Source organism: Lepisosteus platostomus, chromosome 17 (genome assembly GCF_059453375.1).
Source record: "Lepisosteus platostomus isolate fLepPlt1 chromosome 17, fLepPlt1.hap1, whole genome shotgun sequence".
Taxonomy (NCBI): domain Eukaryota; kingdom Metazoa; phylum Chordata; class Actinopteri; order Semionotiformes; family Lepisosteidae; genus Lepisosteus; species Lepisosteus platostomus.
Window position 1 is genome coordinate 22,183,715 of NC_142627.1, and position 26,764 is coordinate 22,210,478.

A 26,764-nucleotide genomic window follows, 5' to 3' on the forward strand; every position below is an offset into this window, starting at 1 on the left:
TTTAATTCAATCTGTTTATTGTTGCGAGTCCAAGTTGTCATAAGATCACGGAACCACACAGCATAAAAACAGAGTACAGTACTTAACCGTTAAGGTAAGGTGAGAAAACCTTGAGCTGCAACAGAAGATTCCAGAGTGTCACACACATTCACAAGCACACAGCTAAAATAATGCTGTTGTTTTAAAATACAGTAAAAGCAGAACAAAACACATTCAATTTCCATTTTTTTAGTTGCAATAATCATTTGAGATAGATAGCACTCCAAAGCCATTGGTTGTAAGTAAGCCCTATTGGTTCTACAAGATGCTCTTGAAGAGTACAGTACTTAAAAATCTCTAAGTCACTGACTTTACGTTCATCCCTGGCTCTAGTTCTATGGTCCTCCTTTGAGCCTTAAACCATGCTGTCTGAGCATTGTGTACAGAAGAAGATCGAAACCCATTCACTAACTAAGCATACAGGGAAGAAATGTGTAGTACAGAGCAATTTCCAACAATTTACAGGCAATGGAACCCAATTAAGCTTTATTTTCAGTGCAAGTTAATTTCTCTGGGGAATATAACTCCTTCATACTGGTTGTAAATATGCACGGAAATTTGCTTACAAACTCTTTTTGTTTTTTCCAAGCTACGCTACATTGAATTCCATTCCCTTGTAACTCAGGCGTGATTACCTCAGTGCAAAGCCAGTCAGGGAAAAGCCGAATCTCACTGCTACAAGGCGTTGCGAGACCGTGTCTGTAAAGTTACTATACTTTTGAAGCCGATTTCCACCTCTCAAGCCCGGTACCTACCGGCCCGTTCCCTGTCTCGCCGAAGGCTGGGCGCATCATTAAACCAAGCCAGGGAGAGGCCGGCGGACAGGAGCCCTGCCTCCTGGGAGCCTTCACTCGCGGGGTACGGTGGGGGGGGGGATCTTGACATCGGAGGGCTCCACGCCCCAGATCTCCCGGGCGTACTCGCTGATGGTGCGATCGCTGGAGAACTTGCCGGAGGCGGCCATGTTCCTGATCACTTTTTTTGTCCACTGCTTTGGATTCTGGGAAGAGCGACAAAAAGGAGCTGAAAACTGAATTGCGTTGGTCTTTCTGAGAACCTTCCGGCGAAAGGGGGGGTTGCAGATTAGAAAGCGCATCTATGCAGCTTCAGTCCTGTACGTGAAATTGCTGTTAACCTTTAATAAAACGTTTCCTTTTGAAACATTTACTGCCTCCGTTTTTTGTTGCTGCCTCATGTCGCCACAGCCCACACGGTGAGTGAAGCAGGAAGTTCACCTTTGAAACCTCACATGGTGCCGAATAAAAGGTGTGCACTCAATCAGAAGAGAACTGATCCCAAGCATTGTGCTTAGTGTTTAACTAAGCCACAGCAAAAGCTTACTCAATGAGCACTGCTGAGGCACAAGACGGACCCACACAACTACTGATTCTCTGTCTCCGGGGAGGAGAGATGTCTGACTTTCACTCACGCCTCACAGTTCCTCAGGGTTTCTAGCTCACTTCACGTTTGCACAAACCCCAGAGTCATGGACTGAATCGACGTGTGGTGACATTAGAAACAGCGCCATTCGGCGTTTTCCCAATTACTTTAGAATACATTAAAAATCGCAGCACCAGTAATAAAGATCTCTGCAGAAGAATGAGTAAAGCTCAAGTCACTTCCTGTAGGCCTGTCTGAAAGGCGCTCTAGGTTCAGTGAAGAGCCAGCAGCAGTGGAAGTGGAACTGACGTACGGAGTACCATTATAGAGCTGAGCTTCAGTTCCCAGATCAAACAATACCTTTGCTGCATTACTAGGTTACCACATCCCCAGCTGAAGCAAAAGACCTTGTTTCAGAATCAGAGACATGAAAGTGACTGATACTGTAACTGCTAACCTGGACTGGTAAGACGTATGAATGAGGTTTCTTGTCAGTACGTTAGAAGTGCTCTTCCCCTGCGCAGTTTGAACCCTACCTTGTAGAGGTCGCTGACCTTTTCCTGACAGCTGATGTACGCCTCATAGTCGGCAAACACTTTGAATCTGTGAAAAACAGGAGAAATGTCAGTGAGGAGCTTGACAGATGTGCTACATGTTTCTTTTGGAAAAAGAGTTTTCATCAGCTGCATCAGACTCATGCAGGATGATCGGTCGAGTTCAAGTAAGCCTTATAACCACCAAAACCCTCTTCCTGAATTTTAGAGGTGGCAGTGATTTACAGACACCCTCAAACCTGCTGGGCTGTTGCTTTTGAGGACTGTGTTTGGCGAGACCTGCTCTCATATAGGCCTCCCAGCTGGGTTCTGCTTGCATAATCTAGACAGGCCCAGGAGCTGTGCTGCAGCGACTTCAGAAAGAAGATGATTCTGTGATTTTTAAAAACAGTCTTAGGGGTTTCTAGACATTGTGAAATGCAGAGCAGCTCCTGACTTTAATGTGTGGTGACTACTGTATGTGAAGAGGAGACTGGACTTGGTGCGTTACTCAAGCGGCAGATATCAGAGAAACTCTCTCTTCCAACATCATTGCCAAGCTGCTCAGAAGGGTCAGTATTTCTGCCTCCCCTCCCACACGGCAGCCAGCAGCTGCAGGGAAACGCTCCCTAGCTCACCTGTCGTGGTACAGCAACATGTTGACGACATCCTTGAACAGGTCTGGCTGTTTGGGGGAGAAGAAGCCACCGCTGATCTGATCTATGACCTGCCGGAGCTCTGGGATGCGGTCATAGTAGTCCTTGGCGTTGTAGCTGCAGAGACACACAGCACAGGCCAATCAGATCGCACTCATGCTCCGAGGGCTGGTGACATCATCGGACCCCGCAGTACTCTCTCCTGTCGCCGGGGTTACCGACAGCTCACGGGCCAATCAGATCGCACTCAGGCTCCGAGGGCTGGTGACATCATTGGACCCCGCAGTATTCTCTTGTGTCGCCGGGGTTACCGACTGCTCACAGGCCTCAACTGAATGAAGATCAATGGTTTTATGCACATGTTTAAGATTCCAATCACTTATTATCTTAGACACAATACCAACAACTCAGACCACAGCTAATACAGTAGTATTGGCAAAATGATCGTGTCATTTATATTACTTGTGCTTCTTCAGAGAAAATATTTCAAAATATGGCATAGTTCTCAGATTGGACTAACATATTACTGTATGAAACCCCCCATGCTGACTTGTGAGTTTAAACTTTTCACTAAATTCTTTTAGATTTCAATTCCTGTTTACAGATCTGAGCAGATCTGAGCCTGGTCGGAAGGAAAGCGTGTCTGCAGGTTTTCATTTTGACCCTTCTTCCATTCATCCATTTTCCAACTGCTTCATCCAATACAGGGTCGTGGGGGAGTCCGAGCCTAAACTCAACTTTAAAAAGCTAAGTCATCCAGTGAGCTCGCTTAACTGGACCAATTCAACAGTTTCTGTAAGCTCATCAGACGCTGTAGCTTTAAAGTGACTCAGAAATCCTGTAGACACGCCAGTCTCTAACACTAGGACTGGAAACCCTGGCGTGCTGTAGACTAACAAGTACTGCCATCTGGTGGTAAATAGAGGACATTACAATACAAGTTAAAATGAAGGATTTGACAACACACTAAAGAATTTTCTTGAGAATTTACAGTGAATAGTTGATAAGATTTTGCAGATATTTTAATACCAAAAAGCAAGATGATAAAGCATGTTTCTCATTTGCAGGTTTACTTATAAAAGAAAGATGAAGAAATGTGTCAGTATCACTTATTACTTCTGGTTTAAATATTCTTCAGTGAAAATAAAGGAAGGTCGGAAAGTAGCTTTAACGCTTGGGGAAACTCGGCTTGAACAGCAGCTGAGACCCAGTGCTCTGCTCTCTGGTTCAAAGTGGCCTTCAGGACAGCGCAGAATCAGTTTACAGGGCTGAATATCCCTCACGATCCAAAATGAACAAAATTGACCAAATGTCAAAGGATTTTGTACGGAACAATGACAATTTTTAAATAACAAGTGTTCAAATCAATAATGTATTACACTGTGTAATGCAGTTAATTACGCTACGTTCAGAACTCCGATGTTTGTGCCGGCTTTTTTTTTTGCAGAAACCGTTTAAAAAAACCCAGAAACCGAAAAGCCTGTGCTAGTTCCCGCAGGTTTGGGGATCCCAGGGCTGCGCGGCTGCCCCCTCTCTCACGAAGAGCTGGCCAGCGTCCCTGAGCTTCCTCTTCTGTGTGCCACAGGCCCAGACCCCCGGACTGCGGGGTCCGAGACCCGCAAAAAGAGTTTTCATCAGCTGCATCAGACTCATGCAGGATGATCGGTCGAGTTCAAGTAAGCCTTATAACCACCAAAACCCTCTTCCTGAATTGTAGAGGTGGCAGTGATTTACAGACACCCTCAAACCTGCTGGGCTGTTGCTTTCGAGGACTGTGTTTGGCGAGACCTGCTCTCACATAGGCCTCCCAGCTGGGTTCTGCTTGCATAATCTAGACAGGCCCAGGAGCTGTGCTGCAGCGACTTCGGAAAGAAGATGATTCTGTGATTGTTAAAAACAGTCTTAGGGGTTTCTAGACATTGTGAAATGCAGAGCAGCTCCTGACTTTAATGTGTGGTGACTACTGTATGTGAAGAGGAGCCTGGACTTGGTGCATTACTCAAGCGGCAGATATCAGAGAAACTCTCTCTTCCAACATCATTGCCAAGCTGCTCAGAAGGGTCAGTATTTCTACCTCCCCTCCCGCACGGCAGCCAGCAGCTGCAGATCCAGGCTCCCCCGCCCCGCCCCCCCCTTACCCCTTCTTGTCCATGGCCTCCACCTCCTGCACTCTCATGCCGAAGATGAAGAGGTTCTCCTCGCCCGCCTCCTCCGCCATCTCCACGTTGGCGCCGTCCATGGTGCCGATGGTCAGGGCGCCGTTCAGCATGAACTTCATGTTGCCCGTGCCCGAGGCCTCGGTGCCCGCCGTGGAGATCTGCTCCGAGAGGTCGGCCGCGGGGATCACTGGGGGGAGGGAGCTCGCGTCAACATGGGGGGAACATGCAAACTCCACGCAGACAGGCGACCTAGGGCCCCAGCGCTGTGAGGCAGCAATGCTAACCACTGCACAACCGGTGTCAAATAAAGTGTCAGGTTTATTTCATGCTGAAATAAGGAGAGACACAACATTTCAGCTGTAGAGACCTGAAGAAGGCTCCATAGCTGAAATGTTGTGTCTCTTCTCTTTACTGCATGAAATAATTCTCTATCTGTTCCTTTGCAACCTACATGTGCTGACTACACAAGTACCTTCTGTACTTGAAAAACAGAGGATCTGTTTCTATTATAGTGAGAAATGAAACAGCCAATTGTTTGCATGCCACCCTTAAGCGAGTGTGCTGGCCTATCATAATGGTTCCATTTAAGATTTTTAAGTTTTTAGTTGATATCACAACAATGGGTTATGAGCACACGCTAGCCACCAAACGAGAAGGATAAGCTGGTCTCATCTTGTTTGTAAGCTCTCTTATTGTTGTTTGTCTTTTAGGGCTTCAAACAAGCTCTCGACTGACCCTGGGTGAGACCAGGAAGAAAACCAAAACAGGAAAAGGACCAAACGACAAGGGAATATTATCTTCATCCTCAAATATTTCAGAATCCCTCCATTTTGATTTGGCCTTTGTGTAGCAAATAAACACTCAACAGAGGGACAGAGCAGGGCAGTCAGACAAACGCGTCTGGAAACTATTTCTGCAGGACAGCATCCTTCAGTGTTAGGTTCTCCTCAGCATCTTCCCCCTGCTGGTCTGCCTACCTTTCTCCGCCAGGGACACCCTGTAGTTCTCCAGGAAGATGACCTTGAGCCTGTCTCCCACCACAGGGTCATTATTGACGACATCGCCCACCGAGGTGATCAGCTTGATGATCATCTTGGCCATGTGGTAGCCGGGAGCTGCCTGGAAACCAAGACAGCAGGTCACCAAAGAGCTGTTTCTTGGGGGCTGAGAGATACCCCCCCCTCCTTATTGCTCAGACAGACTATACTCTTGGTCATGCTGCAAAGACAAACCTAAGAAGCCGAATATGACAAACATAACAGGCCTGAATGACCTCAAACAGTCATAGTTATTTTTGTGAATGTCCTTTCCAAAGCTTGCATTTGTTTTTCAAATATAGTGCAAGTGTCGAGGCATTCTGCCTTCAATCTAGGTGGTTTCTCTGTTGGATTGTTAATCATTATCCTAAACAGAGTGAAGGTACAAAAACATTTAAAAACGTACAAAGGTTACTTACCTTTCCTCCAATCATTATAGTTCTTGGAACAAAGTGCTTGTTAGGATCCTTTTTAATACCTAAAAAAAGGCAATATATTAATGAAAATCAATGTTTTTTGCAAATCATTTTTAGTTCATAGCAGTGTAGCACTCATGACTGGTAGGTTGCGTGTTCAAGTCCCTGCTCCAGACACTGCAGTTGCACAATGAATGATGTAATTTAGCCCAATAGCTCCAGTCCACCCAGCTGTGTGAATGGAGACCAGTTCTGTTGTGGACTGGCATCTCGTCCGGGGTTGAGGGAATCACATGCTCTCCATGTACTTAACTCCATGGAAACCAGGTAACCTCTGACTCCATGAACCACCATGGCTCGACTACTGACATTACCCACCTACCACTTGAATAAAAGTGTTCACTACACAGCCACTGCATGTAAAAGGCATAGAAGTCACTGCTTCTCCACCCTGTGGGATGCAGCAACCAAATGTCATTAATTCTGGACTCCTGCCATGAGCTTTAATGCGATTCTCAGAGGAGAAAAATCTCTAAGAAATATAAATAATAAATTCTCATCTCATAAAGCTTCTGAACTGGAAGGTCACATTTTTGCACATACCATACCAAACCACAGGCAAGGAATGTCAAGATCAAAGTCACCTTCCACAAAAGAGCTCTCGAATGAAATAAGCTCTGCAAACACATGATGAACTGTTCCACTGGGGCAGACGCCTCACCCCCACGTTCCTGTTGACCAGGACCGCACACCTGCACGTCAACCTGCAAATCGTCCTCACTGGCTCTTTGGCAAGAACAGAAACCACCTTACGGTTGTAGAAAGTGATGATGTGCAAACAGTTGAGCAGCTGCCTCTTGTATTCATGGATTCTTTTCACATGGATGTCAAAAATCGAGTCTGGGTTGATTTTGACTTTGTACTCCTTCTCTAAGTAAGCAGCGAATTTCAGCTTATTCTCCTGCGAAGAAACGACAGTCTGCGTCAGCCCCTTTCTTTGCATGATGTTGACATCATAACTCCAAACACATGAACAGAGCAAACACTAAACATTTCCTCAAATATAACACAAAACGAATGAGGGACTAACTGCCACGGTACAATTGTTATTATCTTTTTATTCCTGGAGGATGTGGACACCCGCAACTGGAATGAAGTTTGAACTTCATTAACAGTATTAATAAGGGTCATGACACCACGATGGGTTCTATGTGTGTAGAAGTGTATATCTGAATGTATGTGAGACTGCTTGTAGCCACAAGTTCATGTGTAAATAACCTCATTTGCGTGCTCAAATTGTTAGATTGGTCTGCTTGGGATGTGAGGTTTTTCACTCAGCATTTTGGGTGTGTAGGGATGTTTTTGTTTCACTTCCTTTGTCAGGAGAGCAGGTTTGGCAAACTAAGAGATTTCAGTCTTTGGAGGTTGTAAGTAGATAGTAACTGAGTTCAGTGTTGAACACAACTTGAGTCTAGAGTAGCAGGTAGCTGTAGCCACCCTATGTAAAGGCTGTATTATATTAATGTTGAAGAAGCCTTCTGTTCTGAAACTTTCCCAATAGCATCAGAACCCCCTGGATTTAGGATTTTCTACAATCTACACAATCACAGAACTGTCATGGCAACTTCAGTTGCTCACTGATCAGTACATATCAGTTCTATACAATAATCTGGATTTTAAGAGACTTTTCTGAACCTAAAACCTGTTTTTGGAAAATAAAACAATTGCACTCCATCTTTATTCTTATTTCCCTGTGACCTCTAACACAGCACTGGCAAGCCACATTGTTTTAAGACTGGCAGGTGTTTCAACAGGGACTGTATAGTGTGTGAGCACCTGGTACCTGATGAGGCAAGTCTGAGTCGAATGATGCTCACTAAAGAGCAAAGATGAGTATGAAACCAGGTTCAAGAATCATGTCTGAAGACAACTGTTTACAGAGTGCCTTGAAGACAATTATTATGTAATAAACTCTGAACTGTGTATTTTATTTTCCAAACTGCCCCTTTGTTGCCTTTAAGCTGTTATTAAGGAGACAATAGCGGTCTCAGGGTGGACCAATAAAACACTCAGTTTCTTTCCTTTAATTTTTGCTTTACAATCATCCCCACATACAAACCCAGCTTTGACTCAGTACGCGGACATTAAGAGCCTTAGGTCTTTACTGTGGGTGGAAGTTTGCATATTACGATTGTTCTCGAGGTAAAGGGTACTTTTTAACTGACCCAAGACAAGGAGAAAAGCTGCCTACATTCGCAAACAGCCAATTGAAAAAAAAACATCTTCACGTCTCAGGAAACACTAAATCAGAAAAAAAACTGAATTATCTTCTTTGAAAACAGAGATGGCATGGGCCCCATATTAATAATGTAATGTGGGGGTGATGACTGTCCCCACAAGTGCATTAATGTGCCATTAATAATGCATGGGATTTTTTTTGCCATTGTGCAACACTTTTGTGATATAAAAAGGATCAAATAGTTCTTCCTCCCATGTTGCTTATCTCTGTTTTGTCTAACTTCTCATCAAGGCTTACAGTACATTACTTCCTTTTAAATCTTTAAAATCTCTTGACTCTGCTTGAACTTTTTTATGACCACCTACTTCCTCCAGCAAGTTATCAGTTATTCTTGCAGTTTCCTTCAATAATGTTCAGAATGTGCTGTTTGATAAAGTGAAACACAAGTGAAACACAAGTCCTCTCTCTGTTTCGCTTGCTTCTGTCCTAGGGTCAAAGTGAAACAGGCTCACCTGTTTCACTTTGGCCACATCTCGAATGAAGCCTTCGTCATCTGTGAAGTCCAGCAGCTTCCTCAGCTGGTACAGGTCTGTGAGGAAGTCTTCTCCGATTTTCTAAAAAGAAAATCCCATTAATATTAATACAATATTAGAAAATTGTAAAACTATTAGGAACGTGGTTGGGTTCACTCTGAAATAAAACTTGGATCTGCACTAAAATTAAATTACATGGACTAACAATTTTTAAGATAGTGTCACATTGTTTGGGTTCAACATGCACTGTAAAACACACTCTAATCCTCCTCTGGACAGAAGACACTTTTCCAACAGATCGCTAGGGGCTCCCAGCTTGAACAAAATAAAAAAAAATGTAAATAATTAAAAATGGTGCTATTATTAATTGCAAAACATTAAAAACATAGCTGGTTGTCAGAAATGTTCACAGCACAGATCTGCTGGGGGTGATTGTTGATTTTACACAGTAGGCCGCCCTGGGATGAAAAGTTTGCCTATGATTTTGGGGGGCCTGGACAGTCTCTGAGGACCCCAAAGGCATCCCCAGACCACAGGAGAACTACTAGTGTTAAACATTCACCTCAAGCATTTAACTGTATTTACTGACAGAGATTGGCACCAAAATGATCTTTCACACTATTCACTAACATGGTACAAGAGCCCAACCTTGGTCTAATAATTCTGATAGAGTAGGATTTACGTACAGGGCAAAGCCATCTGGAGCTTGAGGGTCTCAAACAGTGAAAGTTGAGGGGGAAAGGGCCACTCTGCTTGTGAGGAATCAGGGAATTGCTTAAAATTAGACAAAACTGATACTGACAAAATGTATCTTAGTATTCCTTCTAAACTGAAGACTATAAATAAATTAAGTAAAATGACAATGTTTTGGCACATAATCTTTTCTCAAGGCTCTTGCAAAGCAAAAATTATTGTGTTTCAGTGTGTTGTGGGAAGTTGCTCATCAGAAGAAAGCAGAAGACAGCCTTCTGTGCGGTTTCAGTCTTCACTGAGCTCGGTAAGCACAGCGATGTGGTGTCGGGTGTGCAGAACAGACACACCACAAGCCATTACGCACAGCACAGCACAGGCTCAGCGAGAAGCTGCTTTCACACTGGGGATGTTTGTCCTGTCCTTTGATATGCGATTACTTCTACCCCTTAACACCTTACTGAAGGGGATCAGTCGCTGCAGCTGTTAAAACAAGGCAGCTTTATTCTGTCTCATCAGACCCCAGCTGTTACTCCAACGCCTCCCACAATGCGGTTAAGCAGCGGTATTGCAGCGCTGGATATGTGCGACGTATACGTGTCCTTTCGAGGACGCCCCTCGTGTTTGTGGGGCTTGCACCGGGACCGTGGAGTCAGGGTGCCACGCCCCCCAGGACTGCGACGTTGGGGTGCCGGCCAGACAGACCGCCAGCCGGCCAGGCCAGAGCCTACCTCGGCGATGATGTCGGCCAGCCCCGGGTTGCAGAGCAGCAGCCAGCGCCGGGGAGTGATCCCGTTGGTCTTGTTCTGGAACTTCTCGGGCTCCACGTCGCAGAAATCCTTAAAACTGCACGCCGGCGTTCCACCCCAGCATCAGCACAGCAGAAGAAAACAGCCCGCAGAACAAAATATTATTTCTCATAATCCCTTACCCTTATACAGAGCTTTTCTGGACACTCCACGATCCCCAATAGCGACCCCCCTCCAAACGAACAAATCAGTGTTGGTTAAACTTGACCCTCTTAATCTCTTTACTGGTACGTCCCTATCTCTTCCACGACTCTGTGACTCTGACCGGCCAAGTGTTCTCACTGCTTAGTTTCTCTTGTGCATCACCCTCCCATCACCCCCTCTGTGCACAAGCCCCGGTGACAGGCACCGTCCTTACCCACCAGCCCCTTCATCGCGCCTCTTCGCTCTCCTGCCTCTCTCATGGCTCATCCGGCGCCCCGCGGTGCAGCCAGACGCCCTGAAACATCAGGACTGGAGCATCTTCGACCCCCACCTCCTCCTGTGCAGCTGTAGTCTGTGTCTCCCACAGCTGCTTTTGTCCCACTGAGCTTTAAGGCCCATGGCTGACCTCAGTACTGAAGACACTGTATACTGTATATTGTATTCAGATACTGTATTATGTTGAACAATTCTGAAGACATTGGGAAATGCCTTCATATGAATATTATATATATATATCCATCCACCTATTTTCTAACCACTTTATCCAATTCAGGGTTGCGGGGGAGCCAGAGCCTATCCCAGCAAGCAATGGACTAAAGGCAGGAAACTTAAAATCCTGGATGGGACACCTGTCCATCATGGGGCAGGTGGGACACACTCACGCCAGGGCTGACTTTCCCAGAAGCCAATTAACCCACCAGTATATCTGTGAACTGTGGGAAGTAAGCGGAGCCCCCAGAGGACACTCACACGAACACAGGGAGAACATGCAAACTCCACACAGACAGCACCCCAGGTCCAGAATTGAACCCGGGGCCCCAGCACTGCAAAGCAGTAATGCTGACCACTGTGCCATTTCTCCCATAATATATTTCATTTAAAATAATTAATCAAATCTTTATATAGTTTTGTATACTGTTCTACAGTGCATTGTTTGCAGCGCCAGTAGTTTTCTGCAGTTCGTTGTTCTTCTCGGTTGTAACCCTCCGAGATAAAGGGGCTCAACAACGGTGTTAGTACTGTCTGACACTACTGGAGCGGCACTGGGACCGGCCCCCTCCAGCTCCTGGACCGTCTCTGCGCCCTCCCCGAGGCCAGGCGGAGCAGGCGAACTCACACAGTGCTCTTGACGATGTCGGAGTGAATCCTGGCCACGCCGTTGACAGCGTGGGAGCCCACGACGCACAGGTGGGCCATGTTGATCCTCTTGGGGTCTCCCTCCTCGATCAGAGACATGCGCCTCAGCCGGTCCATGTCGCCCGGGTAGATGGCGGAGATCCTCTGCGGGAGGAAGGCAGCCGGGTCAGACACACAGGGGTGGGGGTACAACCCCGGGCTCCCCCTGCAGCACGTTCACGCGCCACACCACTGCTGATCGCCACGTCAGCCAGGTCAGGGTCGCGGGGGAGCCGGGCTCAGAGCGGGGTACACCCTAGAGGGGACGCTAGTCCATCGCAGGGCTTGCATGCACTCACACCAGGGCTAATCTTCAAAGAAGGTGTGCTTCTGGACTGTGGGAGGAAACTGGAGCACCCAGAGGAAACTCACACACACACGGGAACATACAGACTCCACGCAGACAGCGCCCCAGGAGTTAGACCCAGGACCTGAGCGCAATGCTAATCCCTGGACCACCGTGTAGCTCACTTTAACATTTTCCCCTTTAATTTTTAAAACCGCTGTGCTCTTCACGAGGCCCAGCTAAATACAAGGCTTCCTAGTCTACATTAGTACAACCTTTTAGTACAAAGTTACTTACTTCTATACTGAATTAATTATAAAGTAATAACATTTAACATCCTGCATTGGAACAGCATGGACTATCCTGCGTTAGTTCTGCAACAAATTTGGCACAATGACTTATTCTGGTTTTGCACCAGATTTTAGTTTTATTCCTTAATTTTACCGCAGCATGTCAATTGAGAAATATATTTGCACTTACGGTGCTAACCTACTCATGAACACAACTTTGCAGTTCACTGCAGCAATGTGAACAAAGTAGCTGGCGTACAGCAGCATCCCACTGATGTGAACTGTCCTGTCAAAGTGAAATGCTTTAGATTTATTTCCACTTTATCGTGAATGCACCATATGCACGAGAATGAAAATTGCACACCCACTGTTGATTATAATAATCACTTTTGCGCAAAATACCCGATGATGACATTATGGAACAATTTTTTTTCTGTGTGCTTGGAAATGAAGGTGCACACACGGAGGGTGGCATCAGAAGGCAGAGCTGTGGGCACGAGATGAGTTTCTGGACGCGGTACGCCCCTATCCACCCCGCTACTGGCAGCGTTGTAAACGCAAGCGCCCTGCCGCGACAGGGGAGCAGCGTGCATCTCCGGCAGCCAGCGGCTCGACTCTCACATCCAGGTGCCGGCGGTTGATCTCGTAGACGATCTCCAGGTGTCTGGGCAGCAGCTTCTCGAACATGTAGACGGGCCAGCGCTCCAGGGCCTCGGGCAGCACCGTGTGGTTGGTGTAGGCACAGGTCTGCACCGTCACATCCCACGCCTGCGGGAAGGAGCAGCAGAGGCCTCTCAATAACCGCCGGGCTGGGAGCCTGCGCTAGGACACACTGGGGCGGGAAACAGAGAGCTAGCAAGGGAGACACCTGTGTTTCTGGGAATTCTGTGGGAAACGAAGAGGACCAAAGTTCTCCTGAAAATTTTAATTCTGAGAAGGCTTAACGCTACAGGCGCTCCGAGAGCTACTGATGACTCGGCACAAGTACAGGCTCTCATAAACACGACGGGAAAAGAGCTTTGGTGCTCACGTGCAGGTCTGAAACAGCTCTGGTGCCGCGGGATGCTGATCCCAACAGCAAACAATCTCTATCCTACAGTCCGGCTCACCTTCTCCCATTCCAGCTTCTCGACGTCCACGAAGATCCTCATGAGCTCCGGAATGGCCAGGGCAGGGTGGGTGTCATTAAGCTGGATAGCAACCTAGGATGAGGAATTCAGACATCATAGCATCATAGCTGCTACGTAAAGCAGAATAACATGTCTTCTACAAACACACATTTGTCAAAGTATTGTGGGCTATGACTCTGAACATCTAGAAGACACGCAGAAATTCAGTTTCACATCATCAATATGTGAGGTGGCACTTGAGGTAGCGTAGTCAAAGGGTTACACTGAACATTGTGGTACAAATCAATGACTGGCCTGAGATGGAATGAAAGAGTACTGTGAAATCCAGACAGATCACAGAACCAGGCATTCATGGGTCAAGGCAGTAGCTGGAAAAGGTCGGTGGAAATGGAAGATTGACAAACACCAGCTTTAGGAATGCAGCTTTAGCAGATATTGAGATAATAATCATCATCATCATCATTATAATAATGGCTTACACTTATATAGCGGTTTTCTGGACACTCCACTCAATGCGCTTTACAGATAATGGGGACTCCAGCCATAGTGCGCCAGAACACTCCCCACGCATCAGCTAGTAATGAAGTAGTACAGAGTAATGAAGCCAATTGATAGATGGGGATTATTAGGAGGCCATGATCGGTAAGTGCCAATGGGAAATAACGCATGCATGTAAGCCAAGGAGAATGTGCCTTCTGTGTGTCCTGTTGCCAGACTGCTGCGCACTAATCTTTCCAACTGAATTATGAAATCCAGCCACGCTGCCTCTGCAACAGCTGCAGAGAACAAAGCTGACGATTTTCCAGGCACATGCCTTGAGCCAGGGTTAGTCAGGGTAGCGTTCTAGATGGCTGAGGCCTGTCCTAGCTTCAGCTCAATGGGCAATGCCCCTGGCGAGGAGCAGTGAAGCTGGCCCGCGGATGTAAAGCCCCTTGCCTTTTCCGGAAAGGTCTCGAAACTCGTTCTGACAGGGTCTCGGCAGCCGAACTTGGAAGACTTGAAGCGGCGGATGATGTCCTGGAGTGTGGCGGCGACCACAAAGTACTCCTGCTTCAGCCGGAGCTCCTTCCCTTCAAAAAACTGAGCACACAGCCAAGTTACTTCCTGCCTCCCCTCAAAGCCACAGCCCATGAATCAGCACATTTACCAGCTCCTGGCCACTGCTGGGGACATCCGCCAGGGAACACCCTGGATGGGAGGCCAGTCCACCGCAGGGCACACAGACACTCACACCAGGGCCAGTTTTCACAGACACCAATGAACTTCCCAGCATGCCTTTGTGTTCAGTCCTGAGCCTTCATGTAAAGGTCCTCACTTTATAAAAACGTGTACGTCATTTGTATTTTAAACAAAACAGGACAATCAATCAGTATAGTCTGAGGTCCTGCTCCTCCGAGGATAATTTGTGTAAAGACACTGTGCTGCAGGCTGGTTTGCTGCCTAAGTCTTTGATCTATGTTTTTGGAGATAACCTTCTGAACTGTTTTTCTTTAGGAGAACTCCAGGCTTCACAGGCCTGGATCAAACCACTGCTGGTTGTTCACAAAAACCACCTACAAGCTTCTATAGAGTCTGCAAGTGTTGTTGTAGAAGAAACCACAAGAAGACGTTTGTGCAATAAGTTAGCACCTGTTACTGGTCACAATACTTTTACACCTATTTTCTGAAAGACTTGAATAAAGAAATACATTATTTAAGCTGAAGGATATATTGTACACTGCCACTTCTGTGATGTTTTCAATTTTTTTTAACCGACTTAGATACTGTATATCTGCTTAAGAATGCAAAAAAACCTGACATATAATTATATACTTTTATAATCAGATTACTTTGCATGCTCTATGTCGAGATTAAATTCAAGTACGAACTTGTTTCCCCAACAAAAGCTTGGGTGGTAAGAGACATTTTTTAATCCCTTTGCTTGTGTTGGAAGAAAATCACAAGTTCACTCCAACAGAACATGTTTTAATACAAATGCAGATTTTTCAGCAAGGATGTGTGTTTGTTGGTCAGGCAACATTCTGACTGAGCTTTTGTTACTGAACTGTCACTCTCAGTCCTGGCTTATTACTATTCCCAGCCTGAAGATACAGAATGACAGCTTTTCACACTCACGTTGTCATTGGGGTACAGGACGCGAGAAATATTTTCAGCCAGGTTCCTATCCAGCACAGCCTGGATATAGTCACCCACGTTGACTGCAAAGAAGAAAAAAGGCAGAAGGAGCTGGTTAATATACGTATTGACCAGCAGTTTCAGATATTGCTTTACCCTGATTCAAGCCACACTGACCTGTACCTGGAAAGCATCTGTAAGGTCCTGCGGACTGGTGTTGAGAAATGTGTCACACCACATTAGCTGGAAAGAAGAACTCAGCAGGGGGATCTATTCTGTGGACCTTGCATTTAGTTGGAGCGCCAGTCCTTCGCAGGACACAGATAGACACTCACCCCAGGGCCAGGTTTCCCAGAAGCCAATTAACCTACCAGTGTGTCTTTGGACTGTGAGAGAAAACCACTGCACCTGGAGGAAACCCACGAACACAGGGAGAGCATACAAGCCCCGAGCAGATAGTAACCCCTGTCCAGACTTGAACCCAGGACCCTGGTCCTACACCTCTGGTACTGCGACTCGAGCCAGCAAGGCCAACCACTGCGCCATCGTGCCACCTTGCACACACACTCACAAAACAGAAAGGGTGGCTCACCACCTTCACACCATCTTCACTCATTTAAAAATGACAGAGACACTAAAAGCTGTCTGTATAAATGCAAGAAGAAGAGCAGCACAAGGCCATGGGAGGCCATTTCTGGGTCGATGTGAAGGTCTTTACACTGCGTAGGGAGCTCTCAAATACAGGGCCAAACTAAACACACCAAACCACACCAGAATGTACAGTATCCAACGGTTACACTGGCAGGCTGCCATTAAATTGTGATGCCTAAGAGTGCACCACTGCCATCCCACTGAGCTCCACTTGATATTCCAGGCAGCTCTTAACTGAAGTAACATTCCTCCTTGCACAAATAAACCCATTAGTCTCAGCCGAGCTGCAGGGAAGCAGACATTAGCATAATGTTCCTGGCGTTCGCCATGAGAGGGCTAAACAAACTCCAAAAACAAGACAAGACAGTTATGTCACAATATAAAAAGTCAAGTTTTTACTTATAAGGCTGTTCTCCCCATTTCTGTTCATCAATTTTACAAGATCTTGATCCACAGGTTTTCTTCTGAGATTTCATTTCATCTCATCTTTAACTAATCACTTCAGCAAAGGACAAATGAACACCTCATTTTTCTCTTAAATGCTCTTCTCACAGACCAAAACAAAACCCCAAAAGTAACCCCAACACTCTTTTTAATTTGCCCACATCGTAAAATCTGTTACTCATTGTCATCTGTTCTGCTCAATACTCTCAAACATATCTTCACTTTGGTAAAATGTGAGGAAACTACACTGTACAGTCCACTGCAATGTTTTAAAAATCCACCAGGCCATTTATATTAGTGTTCGAGCTTTATCGCTTGATGACAAGACACCAGTTGGGTCTGTTTTACATAACATCCATCACAAGGTCCCAGAGAAGGCCAGTAATCAGTCAGGTGTTAAGGCCTTGAAATAAAACTCCAGTTGCCTTTGTCCCCTTCAATCTCATCTTCAACTAATATAAAAACAACATGTCACGACACTTACACTCCTGGAGGTTGAAATCGTTGGGCGCCTTGGCAGACCAGAGCCTCATAGTATTGACAGTGTTGTTCTTGTACCCAGGAACTGGCGTGTCATAGGGCATTGCAAGCACTATCTGTGAGGAGGGGAACACAGCTCAGGTAACACATAATGGAAGGGCAGATACATAAGAGTTGGTTTGCTTGTGTGGTAGTGCTGGATGGGTCTATCTACTACAGTGCAGCACAAGACTGAAAACCTTTTAGTTAGGAGAGCAGACACGGGAACAGGGAAAAAAAACACTATTCTTCATTTACGGGTTGGTTAGAATATATTTGCTGTAAATAACATTGTATTCTTGATTCCTGTAATAATCAGGGAGTTCACTGAACTATTAATATACGATGGTACTGTACATGAAGTTGGAGTTTTTAAGCTTCGAAATTATCTATGAATATATGTAAAGTTTATTTTTATGTAGTGACGCAGCTGGTAGCAATATTCATTTTCATTTGTGTGTGTTAACTTTAAGTTTCAGATACAAATAAGGTGTTGTGTTAGAAGAGGTTATTTCTTCTCCTGCGATATGAAGTCACTGTTCTGAGTTTGATCAAAGAGGGGGCTCTGAATGAAAGCTCTGAATCTAGTTGTCTCCCCCCAGTATTCTTTATTTACAGTTACAGCGATTCCACGCTCAAACCTCTGGGACCCATCAAGCAGAGAAACTAGCAAATGGCTTTCGGCGACAGTCTGTGTGAAGCTGCTCTGCCACTCGACTAGCAGAGTCACCACGACGTACAGTGCGTGCGAACAGCCCATTCACTCAAAGCTGTGGTCACAACAATGCGGCCAGGAAAATTGGCCTCGTACTGAATTAGTTGACCGGGATCTCTGGACGTCAAGGCCCTCTGCTTACTTGAGTGTTCACCCACTTTGCTCCTTCAGCGGTGTGCTCAACTCTCCCGTAGAAGTGTACTGGGAGCATGTACTCTGGGCGGGCCTTCTCCCAGGGGTTGCCATAGCGCAGCCAGTCATCTGCCTCCTCCACCTGAGGGGAAAACAGCAGCTGCAGCCTCAAACACAGCATGTCCATGTCAGGCGATCCACTGCCATGCACATCCTTCCACGTTTGTTGACCATTTTATTTTTCACAGGGTCGTGGGAGAGCTAGAGCCTATCCTGGCAAACAGTGGGCATAAGGCAGGATACACCCTGGATGGGACAGACGTCTATCGCAGGGCACACACAGACACAGATCACACCCTGGATGGGACAGACGTCTATCGCAGGGTACACACAGACACAGATTACACCCTGGATGGGACAGACGTCTATCGCAGGGCACACACAGACACAGATCACACCCTGGATGGGACAGACGTCTATCGCAGAGCACACACAGACACAGATCACACCCTGGATGGGACAGCAGTCTAACGCAGGGCACACACAGACACAAACACACACACCCTCATACAACAGACCACTGGAAATTCAACTCAGATCAAAGTGACTTGTGGTCACATTAGGCCTGTTTGTACGTTTCTGAAAAGAAAATGGATAAAATCTCTGATTTTATGTTGTTATATTTTGACACCCAAGATGAGTTGATAAATAGGTGATTTAATACTACACTGGAAGCTACATTTTTATTATAACCATGGTTTTCTTGGTTATAGCCCGAAATAGGTTGAGTCCAGTACACTGGGCAGCTGTCCAGACAGGCAAAACTTTAAACCAGTTCTTTCTGTCAGAACATTTGTGCTGGTTCTTCCATAACTTACTTGCCATCCATTTGCGACCTTCTGGTTGAAAATACCAAACTCGTATCGGATTCCATAACCGTAGGCTGCTAGGCCCAACGTTGCCATGGAGTCCAAGAAGCAAGCTTGAAAAAAACATCAAACGAACGACTGACTAGATGTCAGAAAACTATTCTCACATATATCAGGAAAAGATTTAATTAAAAACATAAACATGCTGAGCAGTTTTCAGATGAAGGGGTTTACTTTTTGAAACGGATACAAACCTGAATTCCCTGCTTTTTGAACTTCAAATGTGACAGTATTTTCCCAACAATGAGGTGGAAACAAAATATTGTTTCTCGTCGGAAATGTCAGTAACACAAGCTTTGCGCTTCATCAATCTTTCATACGGTTCTTTTCATTACTAGGCATTAAAATGAAAGTGTTCCGTTTTCAATTTCAGTCCATTTTGGTGACACCCTCTTTCCTGGCCAGGATAAGGTCACAGAAAGCCAACAACTGCTCACTGCAACATTAAGTAGCATTGTAAAAATGGCACTCAAGGCAAAACTTAATGTGTAATATCCATCTACATGACAGCTTTTAACCAGAAAAGATCCTTCTGTTGTGCCTGCACTTTTGTGCTAGTACTGTTAAAAAAAAAAGTCAACAACACAGAGTTCTTTCCTTTAACAAGCTATGGACTTCCGTCTCTGAGGCAGCTAGAACATCTAGTTAACAAGTTATTAACCTCTGATGGTAAAGTTACCAAAACTATGGCTATTTGTTCACATTTCGCCATTTTCTTTGGGGAATTCTCCACTTTGCTTCCTGATATTCTATTTTTGTTATCATTCTGCCCAGCGAGGTATGGAAAGAGTTCTTCTCTAACTGCAACAGCGAGGCATGTGAGGAACAGAACAGTGCATAAAAAGACTTGCTGCGAGGTGAAGACGCCCCCTCACCTGCCAGCCGGCCCAGTCCTCCATTGCCCAGCCCAGCGTCCTCTTCGATTTCCTCCAGCTCCTCCAGGTCCAGGCCCAGCTGGCGGTGGGAAAGACACAGAACAAAGGGCACAGGCGTGATGGGCGCTATACAGACCGGAGGGAGACCAAGAGATTAAGACACGGAGAAGACAGGGAGACCGGACAGCCCCACACACGCGAGAGCAAGCCTGTAAGAAGTGCGAATCTGTGAATTTTCCACCAGAGATGTTTCAATGCCCCAGCGTGGGGAGGGCTCAGCGTGTCAAAGAGCCCGCGCTGAAGTGTGACCTCACAGCCAGTGTCTCGCACGGTCTGCGTTCTCCCCGTTTGGATGGAAAGGAGGACACCGGCTGAGGCAGGAAGCTGTCCAGGGCTGAGCCAACACCATCATCACGAGGCCATCCAAAACCTCACAATGCAGTGGCAGACGTCTGAAGGGACGACTCTGACAAATAAAACTCTTCCCCACCTATGAACTGGCCCATTTACATGTATGTAGCTAAGGCATATGCTAGAAACTGCCGCCATGAAACCATAAAAAACTTGACAAAGCCAAATAAAACCATAATAATTAGTAAATATGATGAAAAACTCCACAGAAAAATGTGACCCTTAATATTCACACTATTAATATTTCACAGCAGGCTTTTCGGTTTAATACACATTGATCATTAGACGCAACGGGTTAGATCATATTTTGCAGGGATCTTTTCAAATTGGATAGTCAAAAAAATCATGTGTCACTACTATGGTGAAATCATTTTTGTCCAACAATTAAAACAACATTCTTGTGAATTCATCTAACAATAAGCGTAAACAATAAACTTGAACCTTCTCAAGTAAAGCAAAAAGCATTCATTTTTAGATTTCCAGATCATATAAATCGCACAATCAGTATATCAATTGTCTCTTCCTGTGGTAAATTTTGAACTATCATTAATACATCTCAGTTATTTCACATAGCAAATTCTCAGTAAAAATATCATTACAGAAACAAAATGGTTTAGAAATATATTTTCATATACAGACTTACATATACAATATAAACCAGAAACAAGGGTTATCGGTTTCACAACATAAAGGATCTGTGCTTGCTGCATCGCTAACAGGAATTTAGCTGTGAGCAGCTCTGAGCTTACACTGTACAAACACAAAAGCTCACGCCTTCCTCTAGTTTGCAAAATAGTGTAAGGCAATAGGCTGCCGTCCACGTTTCCCCACACATTTGCATAAAAGGGTCAGTTTCCCAGCAACATTAGACACAGAGCTGTACTCTGCAAGACTTACTGTGAAAAATTTTCATCTTTATTGTGCTCTCTGTACATGCTTGTAAAACACTAACACAACGCCTTCTGGGATTCCTCACTTATTAACTACTAAACCAATGCAGTGGGGATGTAGATTAAATTAACTTGTAACAGGTGTACAGAAATACTGTACCAACCATTTATACTATTTTGTCTCCAAAAGAAAATGCAACAATGTCAGAATACTGTAGTACAGCAAGTTGTTTGCCCCACCTTTGATTATTATAAAGCCTGTTTATAAAGTCTAAAATATCTGTGTAAAAAGTCTCCAGAAACCAGTATAACAGCAGAGTTCAAGATTATTCCTGCTTCAGAAACAATTGCTTTTTGTTTGACAAGGAAAAAGAACTCTTTTCCAAGTTTCACCATTTTTCGAGGAGAAGTGTGTGTTTATCATTGTTCAAATACTTAGACTGGCTGGCTTTGTAGCACTTCTGTTCATGTATACCAGTAATTCCTTATTATCTATATGGAGATGTTTTCCAAAGTTTTTTTTTTAACAGGAAGACTGAAAAAAGATTTTAAAAGCCCACCTGTAACAATGTAATCTTAAGGCAAACAACTTCGTATTTTAGGTGAGTTTTATTGCTCATTAATGCTGGTTAAAGGCAAGTGTGAGTGAAGGTGATGTCAGTCTAACACAACGGCCCTCACGCAACCACTGACAAGGGCATTAAGCTCTTCGGAGCAGCGACGAAGGGCACCCCAGGCTGTATACCTTGAATACGTGAGCAGACATGATAAAATATTTATCTAATAAAACGTAAAAGGACACCAAGCTTTGTTTCTACGGGGACAAAAGGTTTCTTAGCAGGAATTTAATTGTGTGTCTGAAGTCTCCTTGTGTCTGTGATTTCGGAAGGAGTAGGGATTTAAAACCCAGAGCCGTTCACCAGCTATCTGGGAGGAAAGCACCTGAAATCAGGAGTCCGCAGTGGCGGTCTGGAACAAGAGCTAGCCCACACAAGGCGGTCGACAAGCGTCAGATGCATCGTTACCTGGTAGATGGCTTCATCACAGGCACCCTGCAGGCCCAGGTTTATCATGGTGTTCTGCAGCGTCCGGCCCATGTAGAACTCCAGAGACAGGTAGTGGATTCTCTGCAAGACCAAATCAAGGCATCTGATGTACAGTACAGCACTGATATGATGAATCTGCGTTGCATAACAACATTTTACGGATACATTTTACTTTATCTGATGCGAGGTGGAGGATATTAATATGGTTCTGCGGTACACAGGGCAAAGCAATTCAGCCATGTCATTTCATTTTACAGTACTTTGCAGGTTTTCATCAGGGAAGCTACTAACAAGTAGGAAGTCTGAAGCATAGATATTTCTACACAGATAATGATGCAAAATTCAGTCACTGTGGCACTTTCTCTCAGCACACACTAGTTCCCGAGCTGCTGGATTTCAAAACAGACGTTTTGTCTACAGAAATCATTCCCTTGGAGAAATGTCAAAGTTGGCTCTACTCAGTCACAGTGTCACACAGCTGCGCATGTTTATAACTACTGCACTATCTGCTCCGTGGTCCAGGAAGAACACCCATTTTAAGGAGATAACCTGAATACTTATTGATATAACTGCCTAGATCGATCAAATATATTTCAGTTGGATTAAATAATACTTTTTGCAGCTAACCTAATGCCAAAACAAAACCATCTTTCCTCTGCTCACACTATACGCATACTGTTTGAGCAACAGTCTGCATGTGAGCCGACTCTGGCACTCAGATCAACAAGGACTGGAACGTACCGGTCTACCTCAGCAGTCGTTCCTGTTGCCCATATGACCAAACCTTCGGACATCTCAAAGGGCAAAATAAGACTTGAAAAAGATCCAACCTCTCAGAATTCACCCACAGAACGCTTGGTTAAAACTGGCCCTCCTGTTTCATGGACAGAAAAATCACTGGTATGATTTTCTTATAATCCATTTTGAAGGTCTTTATGTTTGGAACTGGAGACTGAACTCAGATAAATTCTTCTTTTAAAGGATTCCCCTAACGACGTAATTAGACAGGGCCAGGATCCATAAATGTTAAAAGACACTAAAGGCTACAACAGTGAGAACTGCAAGATAATAGGTAGAACCACAATTAACGTCATTCGGTGTCTGTGATTCAGAAAATCACATTACCAGTGATGGATGGTGTTAGTAAACAGAAACTTGCAATGAATGTTTATTTCAAAGGTAATGACAGATTTCACCTTCGGCAGAAGACCAACTAGGAAACTGGAGGGCTGACAGTTTCAACACAGAATAACGGCTACATATGGATTTCACAACCTCAAATGTGTGTGGAAGTGTTGGGAATAGACTGGTCTCTCTGAACCTGTGCTGATCCATCTCTGTTCATCAACCCCTTGTCAGAAATGCTTTTGCCTTTCCTACCTGTGCACAAGTAACACACCCTTCAGCACTAAAATAATCCTCCTGCTGAACCGCAGTGTAAAATAAACAAAGTGGAACATGAAGTGCTTGAGCTGTGTTGCAATTCGTTTTTATGAAGTTCCCCTACAAAGAAACATTGACCATTGTATTTTCTTTAGCCCTTTTACTGCATTTGTGGCAGGATCTTGGTTCATTTCAAGATCAATAACCCCATTAGAAAGTTTCTTCATTTGGCTAACCTTCCTTGAACATCTTTCATCTAAAAATCGATCAACCCGTCTCCTCCTGCTGATGAAACATGACTTGAAAAATCGCCGTTAAGACAAACACTGGGAACATTTCTATTGCTATACAGTATCAGCTATTCGGGAAATGGATCATGACATGCGCGTTAGACCATTACTGGTACAGTTAACGTTTTGAGATGAACAACTATTTGTATGCAAGTCACAAATCATGTGAATTATTAGCATATAACAAAAACTATAAGTGTATTTTAGAAGAAAGTATAAAATGTAACATAACTATACAGCCCAGAGGAACTGCAATACATGAATATCAGAAACAACAATACTTGTTTCATTTTTAATGTCTATGTATATACAATGTGCATGAATCACGGACATTAACTTCCGCTAAACAATAAAAAAATACACGGCCTTGATCCTAAAATAAGGAGAAATATCTATTGCTCAAATGATTTGTGAGACGCCTGGCACTTTCGTAAGTGATACAATGAAAAGTGGCTGGCTTTGCACCTGCAGTAGCGAGCTGATTAAAAACGGAGGTATTACACATTCTTAGGAACTCTTCATGCAGGCAGAGAGGAAATAATAAGCGCGGTCTGCCAATGATTCCCTGGCTCGGGCCAGTGACCTGCACCAGAGCTCAAAGGTTTAGGCTCTGAGCCTGGAGTCCACAGTCTGAGGCTGGTGGTTCTGCACAAAACACAGGTTCTTCCATTTGCTGGTTTCCCAATGGCTGCGTGCCAGACACTGAGGTCATGATGGCTCTACACAAAGAACCCAGTGTGTTGGGATAAGAGGTGAGAGTTCTTATCTGCACTGTCACCTTCAGTTAGCGCACGCAGAGGCCTCTCAGAACCCCGGTAAGCCCTAGTGACAGGGAACTGGCAGCCCTTGTCTTGTCACTGGTTCAAAACAGCTAACAGGCTGGTGGATCTCTGTGGGGTATAGATACACACTGCTTGTGCCATCTAAGGTCCCTGGGCTGAACTGATCCAAAGGAAACCCAGGGATTGTTGGCTAACATCCATGGAAACTTCCTGAGCCCGTGTGATATTTTAAAAAGATCGAGAAGGCAATTTTCAAAACAAGTCCTTATATGTGAGCATAGCGCCCGCTACAATGCAGACCCGTCCTGTGAAGGGCGAATCACAGACTCTTTGGTCACTGGCACTGATGCACTGCAGTTTTGGCACGAACTGCAGCCACTGTTGTTTTCTCGTGTGCGCTTTGGAAAACCAAAACAACCACACAGTGCAGCCCTAGACTCCTCCCGGATGTTTTTTCCACAGTCAGACCCACTGGATTCCTGTACGTTTGTGAGGAGCACGCAGACCAAGACTTCGGCTGGATTTAGAGAATGCGTGTAAACCTGGGCTCGAGGGATTCTCAGACAGTAATTAAACCAGGCAGATTCCCCCTAACACCGACAAATACTGCACAAGAAGATCTCCCTGCTAAGACCACAGCTCTGAGGCGGCACCTGCCTCGTCAGGGAAGGGCCAGATGATTAAAGACGAACTGGTCATTCGACGAAAGGGATAATACCGTCCTTCAGGGAACAGAGTGGGTGAAAGATGTGTACGTGCAGCTCGCGGAACTCCAGTCCTCCCAGCTGAGGAGATAAGGAGATGATGTTTTCCAGAAAAGGACTGGTCTCCAGCAGTGGCATTCTGCTCTCGAGTGTATCAGCGAGACGTGACGATGGCTGAGAAGTGGCAGTCTTGGAAGCAGAGAACATTAGTCTGGATTACCCAGATAATCCAGTATCAGTGCAGCCCCACACTGTACCTCAGAATCGCACCTGCACAATAATTCATGTGGAAAATAATGAAGAGACAACCTTTTATTCTGGGGGAAGTAACGTGTAATTCAGTGATAACTTGGAACGGCACATCGCTTCGTTTAATTCATGAAGGTTGGTCTAAAATACTGTTTGCAATCAGAAAAACAAATGAAAATAAGAGTTACCGCGGGACATGTAAAAAAAAAACATTCTTCACCGAAAGAAACAGAGGAACGCGATTTGTTCAAGCCAGACTGTCAGTGATGTGATCACGTCCTTCCTGACCTTGGGGGAACAGGAAGAGAATTAATTTGACTCGTATAACAAGCAATGCCAAGCCAATTATGTGGTCTGCTCGCATTTAAAATCTCCCAAGAACTCTCCCGTCGTAGAAAACTGTTTCACGACCGCCCACGTCTGTTCACAAAATCGTTATTTTCCATCGTGCACAAACGCACGAATCGATCAGCCCCAAAACAGAATTCTGCACCATCGCAATTGCCCGAGGGCGTCAATTGCAGGGTGCTGACTTGGTGCTCCCCCAGTGCAAAGACTGCATGAGGAAACGGCGCTCGCTGCACCCGACACGCAACGGTTTCCGTGCACAAACGAGTCTGTCGTGCAAAAATCACCAGGTTCACTAGGAAAGGTGGGCTTTGACAGCTGACTTCCTGCCATTAGCAGAAGAGCGCTTTACCTTGGGGTCTTTCTCGTAATAATACTGCTGCGTGCGAATCCACCGCCCCACCAGGTGGTCCCTCACTGTGTGAGCCAGGGCAAAGTAGTAGTCCCGGGGGGTCGCCACATTGCGGTCCTTGACGAGGGTGAAGTGGAGGTGCCTGTTGAAGCTCTTCTTGATCTCCGAGACATCCCCGACCTCTGCGATGCCTCTCACGCTGATCTGTTTCCTCTTCTCGCTGTCCGTCAGCGGCGCGGTCATGGTTCGGTTGTTTTTGTTTTTGTTTTTATTTTATTTTTAACGTTGTCAGCGGCTCCTTTTTTTTTTTGGGAGGGGGGATGGAAGAAGACAACGGGGCGTGAAGCAACACGACGGCGGGCTTCAGGGAAGGTCCGGCTCTCCTGCAGGATGTCTCGCCTGACAGTGCGAG

At 45.3% G+C, this 26,764-nt stretch overlaps 1 protein-coding gene across 1 annotated transcript; it reads right to left on the minus strand.

The window, feature by feature from the left end:
* Positions 1-26,751, minus strand: pygb (phosphorylase, glycogen; brain). The gene is made up of 20 exons (XM_088610311.1): positions 26,353-26,751; positions 22,224-22,325; positions 19,898-19,976; positions 18,972-19,075; positions 18,104-18,235; positions 17,212-17,323; positions 15,633-15,715; positions 14,454-14,597; positions 13,497-13,589; positions 13,009-13,155; positions 11,753-11,916; positions 10,414-10,528; positions 8,972-9,073; positions 7,034-7,181; positions 6,224-6,282; positions 5,745-5,886; positions 4,747-4,954; positions 2,591-2,725; positions 1,956-2,022; positions 1-1,039 (listed from the first exon to the last, which is right to left on the minus strand). Exons 1-20 carry the CDS (start codon positions 26,593-26,595, stop codon positions 887-889), a joined length of 2,532 nt encoding a protein of 843 aa, XP_088466437.1. The 5' UTR covers positions 26,596-26,751; the 3' UTR covers positions 1-886.
* Between the last annotated feature and the right edge of the window lie 13 nt (positions 26,752-26,764).

Excerpts from the sequence above, each read along its gene's own strand:
- pygb (XM_088610311.1), bottom strand. The coding sequence starts at position 26,595 with ATGACCGCGCCGCTGACGGACAGCGAGAAGAGGAAACAGATCAGCGTG. Across the intron at positions 11,917-13,008 it reads TCAACCGCCGGCACCTGGAT|AGGATCTCCGCCATCTACCC; the intron begins GTGAGAGTCGAG and ends TTCCTCCCGCAG. Across the intron at positions 2,726-4,746 it reads GAGGCCATGGACAAGAAGGG|CTACAACGCCAAGGACTACT; the intron begins GTAAGGGGGGGG and ends GTGTCTCTGCAG.